The 14,935-nt window shown below is 37.8% G+C and overlaps 2 protein-coding genes and 1 non-coding gene across 3 annotated transcripts; 2 read left to right on the top strand and 1 right to left on the bottom strand.

Moving 5' to 3' along the window:
- Positions 1 to 323: 323 nt before the first annotated feature.
- LOC111804974 (putative inactive cadmium/zinc-transporting ATPase HMA3) lies at positions 324 to 5,803 on the bottom strand. Its single transcript, XM_023689821.1, has 11 exons — positions 5,723 to 5,803; positions 5,087 to 5,357; positions 4,612 to 4,869; positions 4,438 to 4,535; positions 4,101 to 4,356; positions 3,225 to 3,362; positions 2,966 to 3,095; positions 2,597 to 2,794; positions 2,307 to 2,509; positions 1,409 to 1,611; positions 324 to 1,336 (listed from the first exon to the last, which is right to left on the bottom strand). Exons 2-11 carry the CDS (start codon positions 5,307 to 5,309, stop codon positions 605 to 607), a joined length of 2,439 nt encoding a protein of 812 aa, XP_023545589.1. The 5' UTR covers positions 5,310 to 5,357; positions 5,723 to 5,803; the 3' UTR covers positions 324 to 604.
- Positions 5,804 to 6,579: 776 nt separating this feature from the next.
- Positions 6,580 to 6,652, top strand: TRNAR-UCU. Its single transcript has one exon. It is a non-coding gene; the product is annotated as a tRNA-Arg (tRNA).
- A 934-nt stretch (positions 6,653 to 7,586) lies between these two features.
- Positions 7,587 to 13,238, top strand: LOC111805976. Its single transcript, XM_023691288.1, has 11 exons — positions 7,587 to 7,960; positions 9,440 to 9,959; positions 10,456 to 10,554; positions 11,245 to 11,345; positions 11,428 to 11,499; positions 11,586 to 11,676; positions 11,812 to 11,892; positions 12,294 to 12,353; positions 12,436 to 12,558; positions 12,648 to 12,686; positions 12,783 to 13,238. Exons 2-11 carry the CDS (start codon positions 9,579 to 9,581, stop codon positions 12,915 to 12,917), a joined length of 1,182 nt encoding a protein of 393 aa, XP_023547056.1. The 5' UTR covers positions 7,587 to 7,960; positions 9,440 to 9,578; the 3' UTR covers positions 12,918 to 13,238.
- Positions 13,239 to 14,935: the final 1,697 nt, after the last annotated feature.

Below are 14,935 nucleotides of genomic sequence, written 5' to 3'. Positions count from 1 at the left end.
TCATCCGTGACTCTTCCTCTATCTCGATCGTGCATGTTGTGACAGTAGTGAAGAATGAGTGGTGTGACTTCTTCATAGTTACCGATAAGAAACAATAGTAAAGAGAAACTTTTAACTCTAGCCCATTAGGGGAAATTGGTCTTACATATGGCTAAATTCTTGGTGGCTTTGTCCAAGCTAAAAACAACCTTTAGACTATAGTGAAAATTGGTTTAAATTGAAAGGGTGATTACAAGCAAACACGACAAAATAAAATAGACGCTAATTGAATGACTCTAACATGCAAATCTAAAGACAAGAAAGTCATAGGAACAAGCTCATGATCAAATGAAAGATTGTAACTCTCTTTGCTATCAATATAATAACGGCCACTAACTAAATTATAACTTAAAAACTTAAAAAAAAAAACTACTCAAACAATAAAATATCTCTAAATTCAAGAATTAATACTCTATTTAGTTGTCATCTTTGAACAACATATAGAGTACACTCTCGTCATCTACCTCGAAATCGTTGGCTAAGGTGCCTTATTTCATATCATATTCTCTCTCCCATCATACTCCACCAATCATTACTTCTTCATAAGAAACTTCTTATTTCTTCTCTACTCTCTCGTACCTTCATGAATGTCAATCGCTACGTGATGATGTGAGTGGCAATTACAATTGGGTTCACCCACTTTCTTTGAACAATTCCCATTATTTGAATGATTGTGATGAAATTTATCCCCACAATCTCGATTGTGATTATCTCGACTAGGCGATTTATCATCGACGACATGGCATCGATGATCATGGTGATGATGATCGTGATGATGATGATGAGACGGTCGAGTGTTACTGCCATCACATCGTCCATGTTTGGTCGAACACAGCTTGGAAGATTTGCAACATTTGTTCCCATGTTTATGATCACTTCCTCTCAAGAGAAGCATGCTGTTCAAGATGACCAATAGGCAGGTACCGACATCGGCGAGAACGGCCGCCCAAACGAGCGGATGTCCGGCGATGGCCAAGCCAAGGATTGCAATCTTGGTAGTGATTGACAAAATGACATTTTGAACAACTTTTGCATGAGATTTCCTTGCTAATTTGATGGCTTGTGGGATTTTTGTGATGTCATTTGACATTAAGATGACATTCCCAGTTTGAGTAGCGAGAGGTGAACCAGAAATGCCCATTGATATGCCAATATCAGCTGTGGCTAATGCTGGGGTATCATTTAAGCCATCGCCAACCATGGCGGTTGCTCCATAATCCCTTTTGAATTCTTTTATCACATTTGCTTTCTCCTTTGGAAGAAGCTCTGAATGGATCACATCAACCGCGTTCTCCAGCTGCAAACAACTCATCATCGTTATGAATGTTGAATGATTCTAATTTCACTTAACAAAAACATGAACAAAAACCTGTTGTTGGGCGTGCATGGCGGCTGCATTACAGTCCCCAGTGAGCATAGCTGTTTTAATGCCAAAACTCTTGAGCTCCTCCATGCCTTCTTTAGCTCCTGACCGACAAGAATCCGAAAGACCAAAGGATCCGACAGCCATCTCCCCACAAAATACATATCCAAGGGTTTGGCCTTGTTTCATTTCCTCCTCTAACTTCATAGCTGAAGAAATTAAGTTTATATTAAGGTTATGTAAGCAAAGCCACGAGAGTTTATGCTTAAAGTGGACAATATCATATTATTATGGAGGGTCGTGATTTCTCATAGCTATGCCCTTAACTTAGCCATGTCAATAGAATTTTCAAGTGTCGAACAAAAAAGTTGCTAGCCTCGAAGGTGTTGTCAAAAGTAACTCAAGTGTCGAACAAATGATGTATTTTGTTCGAGGACTCCAGAGAAGGAGTCGAGCATCGATTAAGAGGAGGTTGTTCGAGGGTTCCAGAGGAGACTCTATAGTGTACTTTTTTGGGAAGGAGTCCCACATTGACTAATTTAGAGAATGATCATGGATTTATAAGCGAGAAATACATCTACATTGGTATGAGGCCTTTTGAGGGAGCTCAGAACAAAGTCATGAAAGCATATGTTCAAAGTGAACAATATCATACCATTGTGGAGGGCCGTGACTACTAACTACTAACATGGTATCAAATGTCGAACAAAGAATGTATTTTGTTCGAGAACTCCAGAGAAGGAGTCGAGTCTCAATTAAGGAGAGGCTGTTCTAGGGCTCCATAGGCCTTAGGGGAGACTCTATGGTGTACTTTGTTCCAGGAGAGGATAAGTTCAAAATGGAGTACCGTGATTCCTAACCGAAAACATGTTTGGAGATAAAAGAGGGTTTGATCATAATAAACCTGACGAGCAGCCAGCTCGGGCAGCAATTTTTGTACTTCCAATGTAAATATCCTTCCCATCAATCTTCCCACGAACACCTTCTCCAGGAAAGTTCTCAAATTCCTCAACTTTTTCAGGTTTAATATCAATAGAAAGCAGCTTTGCATGGTTGACAAGGGCAGCTGCCATTGGATGGCTTGATTTGCTCTCAATGCTCGAAACCCTGATTTCAACACAAACACTTGAATCAATCAAATGAAAATTTCAATGAATTACGAATTGGGTGAGAAGTTTTTTGTGCAATATTTACCAATGAAGTAAGGTGTGGAAGCTGATATCATCTCGTAGAGCTTCAAAATTTGTCACCACAAATTCACCTCTAGTGATTGTGCCAGTCTTGTCGAAGGCTACAACCTTAATCTTTGCAAGAACTTCAAGGTGGTCGCTGCCTTTGATGAGAACACCGGCCATGGCGGCCTTGGTGAGGGCGCAGAAGGCGGCGACCGGGGTGGAGAGGATAAGGGCACAGGGACAGGCACTCACTAAGACCACCAGAGCTAAGTGAAACCAATGGGTGAGATTGTGAACTCTCAGTGCAGCTGGAATGGCTGCTACACAAGCTGATATGACAACTACAGCTGCATACAAAAAACATGCTGTGTTTTTGNCGGCGACCGGGGTGGAGAGGATAAGGGCACAGGGACAGGCACTCACTAAGACCACCAGAGCTAAGTGAAACCAATGGGTGAGATTGTGAACTCTCAGTGCAGCTGGAATGGCTGCTACACAAGCTGATATGACAACTACAGCTGCATACAAAAACATGCTGTGTTTTTTAGCTTGAATCCCAAAGTGATGGTTTTGGGATAAGATGTGTAAATAAGATGTGTAAATAAGATGTGTAAATAAGATGTGTAAATAAGATGTGTAAGGGGTACCTGGAGTGTAATATTTGGCACATTCATCAATGAATCTCTGAGTTTTTGATTTGTTGTTTTGAGCTTCTTCTACAAACTCAGCCATCTTTGCCACCACGCAGTCCTCAGCAACAACAGTGGTTTGAACACTAATATAACCTACAAAAGAATCCATGGATCATCTAAAAGAGAAGGAATAATCATTAACTTCTTTCCAAACTACCCCTTTAAGGTGTAGATTAGTTAGAATTTTAGATAGAAACTAAGACAAGAAAAGGGTGTTTGCAAGGACTCTGGGGAAGAATTGTGAGATTTCCCGTCAGTTGAAGAGGGGAGCGAAACATTCTTTATAAAGATGTGGAAACTTCTCACCCGTAGACGCGTTTTAAAAACCTTGAGGGATATCCGAAAGGGAAATCCCAAAGAGAACAATACCCAAACTTTGTGTCAGCATGAACGTTGGGCCTCGAAGGGGGTGGATTGTGAGATCTCACACCGGTTGGGGAGGAGAACGAAAGTGCCAACGAGGATGCTGGGTCCCGAAGGGAGGTGGATTATGAGATCTCATATGGGTTGGAGAGAGGAATGAAATATTCTTTATAAGAGTGTAGAAACATCTCCCTAGCAGACAGGTTTTTAAAATTTGGAGGGGAAGTCNAATGAAATATTCTTTATAAGAGTGTAGAAACATCTCCCTAGCAAACAGGTTTTTAAAATTTGGAGGGGAAGTCCAAAAGACAAAACCCAGAGAGAACAATATTTTCCGGTGGTGGGCTTGAACTATTACCGTTCATATCTTAATTTCCAATCCACGTCACCGCCCCACCATTTCAAGTCTCAAATATAGTTCAAAATTCTAACCTATTTCAAAGTACAAAGGTAAAGAAGATATAATACCATTTAAGTTGATGGTACCAGCCCAAACGAGAGAACCTTTAAGTTTGGGAACTGGGAAAGTCTCTCCAGTCAAAGATTTCTCATCAACATCACATTTTCCATCCACAACAATGCCATCAATGGGAATAACTTCACCACCCTTCACTGCCAACACACTCTTCAATTTCACCTCTTTTACCTCCACAACCTCTCCTGTTTCAGCTATGGTGGCCTTCTGAGGGGCCAGGCTCATCAGCGACCACATTGCAGCATTGGCCTAATTCAATTCAACTTTTTCATCAACACAATTCACTTTAAACTAAACCCATTTTCAATTCATAACCATTCTTTTGCTAACCTTGTGGCTTGCTCTTGACTCAAGCCATTCAGCAATGGAAAACAAAAACACTATGCTCCCAGCTTCCATGTAATCATTCATACTGATTGTCCCCACCACTGCCATACACATATCAAACATATAACTCGACTTTTCAATCTTAATTTTGACGAACGCCCAAGAACGAAACTTTACCAGCAATAATGGCAAGAATGTTGACATCGATCCTGAGATGGCGAACGGCGGAAATGGCTTTTAGGAGAATGGGGAAGATGCCGGCGGCCACCGCTGCGACGGCCAGCCACCGCAATGGGTGGTAGACATACTTCAAAAAGGATGCTGTTAGAAGCAACCCACTGGCTATTGCAAAAGGACTTGGCCATTTCTTCTTGCTAATTCCCTTTCCTTTTAATTGTACATTTGCCTCCAATCTTGCTTCATTTAGTGCTTTCGCTATCAAGTTCCATAACAAACCATGTCGATCAGTGATATGATAGGTTTCCATCCGACTTTTTAAACATTTTCTATGTTAGAGATTTCTATAAAATAAATTAAAAAGTCAAACTTAAATGAATTATTTAACAAGTATTAATAGTTCGTCCAATTTAAACATAGTTCGACTGATTAAGACATATACTATAGATTAAGAAGTGAAAGGAGAGAAGAGTACCGATTTGAAGCTGAGAAACAAGGAGGGAATCATGTACGACAATGAGAGTTCTTGTTGGGACAATAACAGAGATTTGTTTGATTCCTTCGAGGGGTTTGAGGATGTTTTCAATGAGAGGGACTTCTGAAGAACAGCAAATTCCCAACACATCAAAATGGCTTCTTTCAAATTTGTTCTCTCTTGTTACTTTCATATTCTTCTCCATTGCCACCTCACCCACCATTATTATTGTCTTCTTCTTCTTTCTCAAACAAGATTTCCTCTATGTTTCCTGCAAAAAAATATACATGTTCGTCTTTTAATACCCTTCGAACGCTCGAAAATATACATGTTTTCGTACGTTTGAGAGTGATTTTAAAATGGTTTTATTCCAAATCAATTTAAACATGAATTTTTACATAATAAAAATATTATTTGGATTGCGAGTTTAAACTTAATAAAAGGAGTTTTAAACCATTCTGAAGTTAGATTAAACTTGACAAAAACAATTTTAACCGTTTCAAAATCACACTCAAATATGTCGGAGGATGGAAAGGGAGAAAAATTGATAGTATTAAAAAAAGGAAAGTAAGGTAATGGGAATGAAAAGGAAACATAAGAGAGAGTAATGGAGAAGAAATGAAAGGTGAAGCAAACCTTAGAGAAGAAGGCAAAAGGGTTGTTGTTGAGCTTTAGATGCATGCAACACAGAACGAACCTCACATAGCTTAAGTAGAAGAAGGAATCAATGGTGGGGGCCTTCATTTGCAGTAGACTTTATCACATTGTGATTGCATGAAGTGGCAGTCCGATGGTGCCACTTAACAGGAAGTGAAAGTATATTGACATTTGTATAGTTCACTCCTCGATAATGATTAGGGATCACTTCTTCATGATTTTGTTACGAATCACGAACCCTCACAATGGTATCATATTATTCACTTTCAGTATAAGACATGAAAATAATTGAAATCATCGAAATGCAAAAATGGATCATCTTTTTCTTTGGTTGAGTACATTTTCCACCCTTCGTGTTCTTGAGGTATCTTCTTTCTTTTTGGGGTCAACGTCTGCATGGAGTCAAAACCCAGTTTGTTCATTCCTGTTTCGACATCACGGATTAGCAAAGAAAAGAGAAGAGACCTATAGTTTACAAGGTAAGAAAAGTTATTTATAGAATCACAATTGATTTTCGGTAGTTACAGATAAGATTCTATTTCATAAAACTAAATAAGAAACATGTTTACCGAGCTAGATCACTATGGAAACAATACGAGGAGTGTTTGAATTATGTACTTGGGACATGTTCGGGCACATAAAGTGATTGAAGTATTAATGAACTTCATGTCAAACCATGAGTAAGGCGAAAAAATTAAACTATTTAAACACAAACGGTTACTAAAAGCTTCTATTTCTCTAGTTAAATTAATATGATATTAGGTATAAAATGAAAAGGCAAGAGAAGCCACTAATAATAGAATGAATAATATGTTAAGATATGTTAAATGTCAACAGCGCTTGTGGCCTAATGGATAAGGCGTTTGACTTCTAATCAAACGATTGTGGGTTCGAATCCCACCAGGCGTGTTAAGTTAATAAATATAAGTATCCATAAGACCGCATGTTAATAACTCTCATTTTTTTAAGCTTTTTTAATAATAAAGTTGGGCCTTTTAAAAGGCCCAAAGAATGGAGCCCAATAACTTAGTCACTCCCAAAGTCTGTTCTTATCAATTATCATTAATACAAAGGTACGTTCCTTATTTTAATTCCTAAAATTTCAAACATAATGTTGATATTTTTACCAACTATTTAATAAAATCTTAATATTGAACGTGTATTTCGGGTTAATAGTTAAGAAACTTGAAGATCAATAGGAGATGATAACTTTTATTGAGTGTAGAGATGAGTCAAGGCTAATATTGCATTTAAGAACTCTATGGGTGGGTGATTTAGAGTGAATATTTTTATTGAGTGTAGAAACGAGTCAAGATCAGAGACTAGAGACTATACACATAGTTGAAAAGGAGAGTACTTCTATTAGTGTGAGAACAAGTTCGGATTGACGCACGCGATGCTGTAAACCAGTCTTGAAAGAGGACTAGAGACTACACAGGTAGATAATAAAAAAATAAATAAAATTAAAATGTTTAAAAAGATAAATTTAAAAATTACCAAATAAATAGAGATAATTGGATATATATATATATATATAGGCTTCATTTTTTCTTTTACTAAAAACAAGTTTATCTTCTTTAAGAAAATGAAAATTGATAAAAACAATTTGGCTGCCGACGGCGGCGACCATGAGGCAACTCGTGGAGATAGAAAGCTAATTCCGCCGCGTTCCGTTCAAATAATCGTTAAAAGTCAACGTAAGAACTCAGCAAACGATTTAGAATAATAAATCACCCACCACTCGCTCATATCGCGCGTGGATTACACGCTCCGACCAACTCTGTCCAATTAGACATAAGAAGAAAGACCCAAAAAACTTTTTAGTCAAAATTTAACGAGAAACGCCGGCCCCGAAATGTTTGTAATTGGAAGGTGTCATAGGCCCTCCAAAACGAGGACTGCGTCCACCACTCTCTCTCTCTCGCAGCACCGTTTTTATAAACACAAGTTTTAGAGAGAGAGTGGAGAAACTAAAATCGAAGGAGCTCGAGATATCAGTTTCTTTCGATTTGTGAACCAAGGAACGCAAAAGGGTCGTCTCGATTTTTCAAATTTGAGCCTTCATTTTCTTTAATCCGACTTAGATTTTGTGGGTTCTTTATGGAATGGTCGTCTTCTTCAACTTAGATCTCGGAATTTACCAATTCTTTAGAGCTGAGGGGTTTTCAGATCTTCGATTCGACGGTCGGATTCCGATCAGTCAGCTCAGTAACTCAGGTAATTTTCTGTCCCCTTTTGAATCCAATCTTCAATTACTTATTTTGGGTCTCTCTGTTCTGCTTCGAGTTAATGGAGGATGAACTCACGGGATTAAGGTTTTGGGGTTTATCGCATTGTATTTGTATTTAGTGGGTATCGATGGAGATTTTGATCGGCTATTTAGATTAGGCCTAATTTTTTAACCTAGAAGTGTTGTTGTTGAATTTAATGGTTTTGACTTTTTGGAGTAGTTTGAGTTCTTTGTCTAATGGTTTAGGACACTGTGAGCTAGTGTTGATTGAAACTCAAATCCAAGGTTTTGTGTCAATATGAAAGAGATGGGAATCATTGGCTAGCTATCTTGTTGTTACTTCATTAAGAAAAAGAAGTGTTGGTAGCATTTTAATGTCTAGAGCCAGCTTTTAGGATAAAGGCGTTTCTCATATCATCCCTTGTGAGAGAATGTCAACATTAAAGCACAATTATGAATGAAGGTTTTGATTTATTGATTACAATGAAGTGTTGATGTTACATGGTTGTTAATGATGCAATTGTTTTTCTAAGTTAGTGATTTCAATTCTTGAAAGTTGACTTGCATTTATATGTTCTTTGAGTTAAGAAAATAAATAGGGTTTTCGTTATCGTCTTTGTTTGTTTTCTTGTCAATATAAGTTTAGGACATGGTTGGGAGTGATTTTTATATGGTTAAAATCACTTTAGTCATGTTCAAAATCACTTTCAAAGATATCATTTACTTTTAACCATTTTTCATGCCATTAAAAATTAATTTGGAATACTTATAGATGTGTTTTGAAGTGATTTTGAACAAGACGTAAGTGATTTTAATGAGTTCAAAATCAATCCTATATATGCCCGGTCTTCGTAAACTATGAAGTAGGAATCCGTGGTTTGCAGCTAAAATTATCAGATCCATTCCAGAAACATTTGATGGAAACTTTTTCGAACTTTTACAAACAATGTTTTGTCTTCCCGAGCTTGTCGGAAGAAGCCCTTGTAACCTATCACATATATTTTTGGTGTCCACATCGGGTCATATGGTTAAATGCTATTACAGCTCTTCCTGGGAGTGTTTGGTTGGAACAAAGCTGAAAGAATTTCCCAAATGTTTATAATAGTCTTTCTTATATCTGAGATTCTGTTGTTTTTGTAGCCTCTCTTCGAGGTTCTCGCTCTAAAGAGTTTTTTATCGTCTCCTTTGGTGAGCTGGTTTTGTAAATTTCATTCCTTCATGATATGATTGTTTCTTATATGCGTGTGTGTGTTCTAAAGGATTCTTCGAATACTTTTTTTTACCCTCGCCTTTTGTTTTCGTAAGAAACAAGTTATTGTGGTAATACTATTGAGAATAAAAGATACGCCTCGAAAAGAGTTCGGGTCATTTTTTATCATCTAATCGAAGCATGTGTGATTCGAGTTTTGACCATTTCAATGGTTTCTTCAACTCTTAACGGATCAATGTGTGTATTCCATTTGCAGGTTCTTTATCATCACTGAAATTGAAAATTTGATTGGAGGTTTTCTGAGCCCAAGTCATCACTAGAAAGTATTGGTCATTGCCTTATGGTGAACACAATCGACACCGTTTATATGTGAAGTAGTGATGCATTTGCTCTAGATGAAGACAGGTCAAAAGTGGCAATTAGAAATGGGCGATATGAAAATTCTGCCCGGTCCTCGATCTCGTACCACGAAGAGACCGTTATGGATTATTATCTTGGTTTCTATGGTTAGTGTGTTCCTAATATGTGCCTATATCTATCCACCCAATGGCACAGGTGCCTGTTACATATTTTCTTCTAAGGGCTGCAAGGTTATTACTGACTGGCTCCCACCTGCACCTGCAAGGGAATGTACTGATGCTGAGATCGCATCACGTATTGTTATTAGAGAAATCTTGAACATGCCATTCGTCGCGTTAAAAACTCCTAAAATTGCATTCATGTTCATGACTCCTGGTTCCCTGCCTTTTGAGAAGCTATGGGATAAGTTTTTCCATGTAAGTTTCTGTATTTGCATACTGTTACTTGGTTTCATTATCTTTTCTTAGATTTTCAAGCAATGTTTATATTTCGTCGAAAGTTGACTCGTTTTATGATGAAAAATATGCCTTGCGTTAGTTTCTAATACCTGAACCGGGCATAAGTTAGCAAACAACATAATCAAAGCAATCGAGATTACAGACAACCTAGATAATGTGGGAAAATCTCACGTGTTTCGTTTACTGTTTGATAGCAAGTTGGGTTGAGTTGTTTGAAACTATAATGCCTCTAGTTTTGTTGGATGGTATATGTCGAGATCTCTTGTTCTCGAATGCTCGTGAGGGTTTAGCCTATGATTTCCATTCGTTGTCGCTATAGCCTCTAGGTAATCATGGCTGAGCAATCTGTTGAAGTGAATATATGAATCTCATATAGCAATCTCTAATGTCTAATGATGCTAGCGAAGCCTATATTATTATGTTTTCAGCTGAAACTACTCCAATCTTGTGTCAGGGCCATGAAGGGAAATTCTCTGTTTATGTCCATGCATCTAAGGAAAAGCCGGTGCACGTTAGCCGTTACTTCGCTGGTCGTGAAACTCATAGCAATGAGGTCGATATTTAACTTTCTCCTTGATTGGTATCCTTATTTGCATGAACTGTTCTTCTTATAGTTACAGTTTTGTTTATCAAAGTAGTCACGGTTTTGAATCACGAACCTCCACAATGGTATGGTATGTCCACTTTGAGTATAGCTCTCATGGCTTTGCTTTTGGTTTTCCCAAAAGGCCTCATACTAATGGAGATTTATTCCTTATAAACCCCATGATCATTCCCTTAATTAGCCAATGTGGGACTACCTCCCAACAATCCTCCCCTCGAACAAAGTATACCATAGAGCCTCCCTTGAGGCCTATGGAGCCCTCGAACAACCTCTCCTTAATCGAGGCACGGCTCCTTGGAGCCCTCAAACAAAGTACACCCTTTATACGACACTTGAGTCACTTTTGACTACACCTTCGAGGCTCAAAACTTCTTTGTTCAACTGAGGATTCTATTGACATGACTAAGTTAAAGGCATGGCTCTGATACCATGTTATGAATCACGAACCTCCACAATGGTATGATATTGTCAACTTTGAACACTAGCTCTCATGATTTTGCTTTTGGTTTTCCCGAAAGGCCTCATACCGATGGAGATGTGTTTCTTATAAATTCGCTAATGTGGGACTCTAACTATACTGCTATCAATCACTGATCTAAATACCCTGTAACTGGTTTGGTGAACTTGCTGAATGTTCAGGTCGTTTGGGGTAAAATCTCCATGGTTGATGCAGAGAGACGATTGTTAGCAAATGCTCTCCATGATCCTGATAATCAGCACTTCATTTTACTTTCTGACAGGTGAATCAGTTCGACATCTCCATTCGAACCCATGATTATTTTTTCGAGTTACAATACTGATTTGTTATATCTGGAATCGCAGTTGTGTACCGTTGCATAATTTTGATTATATCTACCAGTATTTGATTAATACAAATGTCAGCTATGTAGATTGGTGAGTAATACCAACTCGGTTGTATTTTTTACACAAATATTGATTTAGAGATATGGATGACACATATATAATTGTTCTTGTTTCAGCTTTAACGATCCTGGTCCGCACGGAAACGGGAGGTATTCGGAGCACATGTTACCCGAAATTGAGATGAAAGACTTCAGAAAGGGTGCTCAGGTATCCCAATAACATCATCACTTTCTGGAATACTTCTAGCTATTTAATGTTTTTCTGAGGCATAGTGCATATCCTTGTAAGTCTGATCTTCTTCTTGTGGCTTCATAATTTCAATATTTGGAATCTTCTATACAGTGGTTCTCGATGAAGCGACAACACGCTTTGATTGTCGTGGCTGACAATCTTTACTATTCAAAATTTCGAGATTATTGCAAGGTAAATTGTACGTTTAGTTCAGTGATTACATATCATTGTTGGGAGCTATGGATTCAGTCCACACCCTTATAAAAAAATGTTTTGTTCTACTCCCCAACCGACGTAGAATCTCACAATCAGATATTGTCATCTTTGGGCTTTCCCTTTCGGGCTTCCCCTCAAGGTTTTTAAAACGCGTCTGTTAGGGAGAGGTTTCCACACCCTTGTAAAGAATGTTTTGTTCTCCTCCCCAACTAATGTGGGATCTCATGATCAAATAGGACAATATCTGCTAGCGGTGGGCTTGGGCTGTTACAATAAATATGCATGGAATTTGTATTTTTATGCTCGGAAATCTTTGATTAATAGAACTAGGATAGTGAGATGAGTGTATAGTAATGAGCCTGTCTTGGTCATTTCAGCCAGGTCTGGAGGGGCACAATTGCATTGCAGATGAGCATTACTTGCCCACCTTTTTCCATGTAAGAATATACCTAAATATCATATCTCAGTCTTGTGTATTTTGCGCATATCGAGCTGAATCTCGGGTTTTTCGTTGTCTAGATGACAGATCCTGGAGGCATTGCAAACTGGTCAATTACTCACGTTGATTGGTCTGAAAGAAAGTGGCATCCAAAGTCGTACGGGGCTCAAGATGTTACCTACGAACTTCTACAAAATATCACGGTACGATTCCCAACACCATCTAATCCGTGCACACATCGATGCCACCTAGACACTTTAGCTATAACGATGTTGGATGTTTCTGTTTGCAGTCAATCGATGTCAGCGTGCACGTTACGAGCGACGAGAGGGTATGCTCATTCCAAACTAATCTCGATTCGTTATATGTTTTTATATGAAATCTACGACGACAAATATTGAAACGTTTTGTATTTGAGGTTATGCAGAAGGAAGTGCAAAGATGGCCATGCTTATGGAACGGTGTACACAGGCCATGTTACTTGTTTGCAAGGAAGTTCTATCCAGAGGCTCTAAATAACCTTCTGAATCTCTTCTCCAACTACACATCAATTTCAGACTAAAAGTTTTGACCTGATATTCTTTGATCGTATCAGTCGTTGCTCGGAACACCGCACCCATCTCTGCTCTTACGACGAAAGCTTAGAAGTCGAAAAACGCCACATCTTGAATAGTAAAACAGAGCAGACATTGTTTGATGACAGTGAAGATATAGGCTAACTGGGTGGAGTTTGGTTCCTTTAAGGTTAGTGAATTGATGTGATTTTGTTTCTTATTTAATCCATTTTGGGGGATTTTGTGGGTCACCACTGTGTACAATATGACAGTATTATAGTAGAAAATAGGCATTATTATTATAGAGTGTAGCACCAACTTGAATCTCATCGTGTCGTTTACCGAACTTTCTTGCCTTATTACACACTTTTAGACCAGTTTTGAAGGTTTTAGAAGGGTCGGGTAGGTACGCAAACCTCCTTTCGTGTTAGGCTTTCGAATTAGAGGACACGACGTTTCTATATGTTCGTGGAAGGAGATGGGTGGGTTACACGCACGTTAGGATTGCCTTAGGAATTTGGTCACTTGTATAATGATTAAGATTGATAGCTAAATTAAAAGTAAAAAGTTTATCAGCCTAGACTATCGGTAGCTGATATTGTCTTTTTTTAGCTTTTTTTTTTCCTCAGTTTTTCGTCAGTGTTTTTAAAACATGTTTGTTAAGAAAGTTTTTACACCATTTATTAAGAATACTTCGTTCCCGATTGGGCTTCAAATGGGGGTGGTTGTGAGATCCCACATCGACTAGAGAAGGGAACGAGTGCCAGCGAGGATGTTGGGTCTCGAAGGGGGTGAATTGTGAGATCCCACACTGAGAGGGAAACGAAACATTGTTTATAAGGGTGTGGAAACCTCTCCCTCTACGAAGCATTCTTTATAAGGGCGTGGAAACTTATAGGAACTAAATATTATATGGTCGATAAGTTCTTTTGAAAGGTTTAGAGAACTAGATTGTAACGTTGTTCGATAATTTTAAAAATAAAACTATATATTAAAAAAGAGTTATTTTGAGAACAATAATTGTTCATTGAATTCCTAAGCCATAGATAAAATAAATTTAATTTAGAATAAAGACTTACGGTCATTTGCAAACTTGACTTATTATTTATACATTAATATCACATCAAATCAACGTCCCTTCTAAGTCGTATTTAAAATAGTAAGCTTCCTTTTTATTATTATCTCTAAAAAAATAATAATGACTATTAAATAGTAATATATTACTTTATCATTACATGTATATTTAATTTTTTAATATTATTCTATTAAATTTATATTTCTTAATTTTGTTTAGGCGGTCTTAATTGTTTAAGATTCGGATCAGGATTCGAATCTAGATGGCCCCGACTCTGCATCTTTTGTGACATAGTCATGTTACATACTCTTTTGCTCATAAGAGCGAAAACTATCCCCACAAACTAACACGAGTCCTTTCAATATGTTTTATCTTCACTCACATGCATTCTAGGGGAGCCGAAGGAAGGTTCCACTCACCTTATTGCTATAAGTACTGACTTTTAGTTCTTTTAAGCCTTTTTAGGCATTCTATTCTTAGGATCACTCTCATTTAGATGTGGTCTCAATTAATTCATGTACCCCTCCCTTGCCCAGTGTCACAAAATGTGAAAACTATACTCATAAACCAGAGTTCTTCCAGCCTACTTTGTCCTCACTTGCATGACTCCAAAGCATGCGCATGCTTAACTATAAAGTTTTTATGATTGAATCACCCAAAAGAAATTAGTGTTATACCATGTTATACACTACGTTATGAGAAGATATGAAATAATTAAGTTACGTATGAAATGAACGAATATACAACTAGCATCGCAGATACATGTCATGATCTTTGACTATGGGTACCTGACGCATATTATATGTTCACGTGCATCGAAATACTTCACCGCTATGATTGTACGAGCGTTTATTTTGTTTTAGTTTATTTTTTTAATACGTTATCCCTCGATTACGCCATTAGAAGCAAAACCATTGACTCTTCCAAAATTTCCCACAAAAGTTCCTAAAT

The sequence above is a fragment of the Cucurbita pepo genome, chromosome LG11, assembly GCF_002806865.2.
Source record: "Cucurbita pepo subsp. pepo cultivar mu-cu-16 chromosome LG11, ASM280686v2, whole genome shotgun sequence".
In the NCBI taxonomy this organism is placed as follows: domain Eukaryota; kingdom Viridiplantae; phylum Streptophyta; class Magnoliopsida; order Cucurbitales; family Cucurbitaceae; genus Cucurbita; species Cucurbita pepo.
The sequence above is the reverse complement of the archived record's forward strand: the minus strand, read 5'-3'. Positions and strand labels throughout refer to the sequence as shown.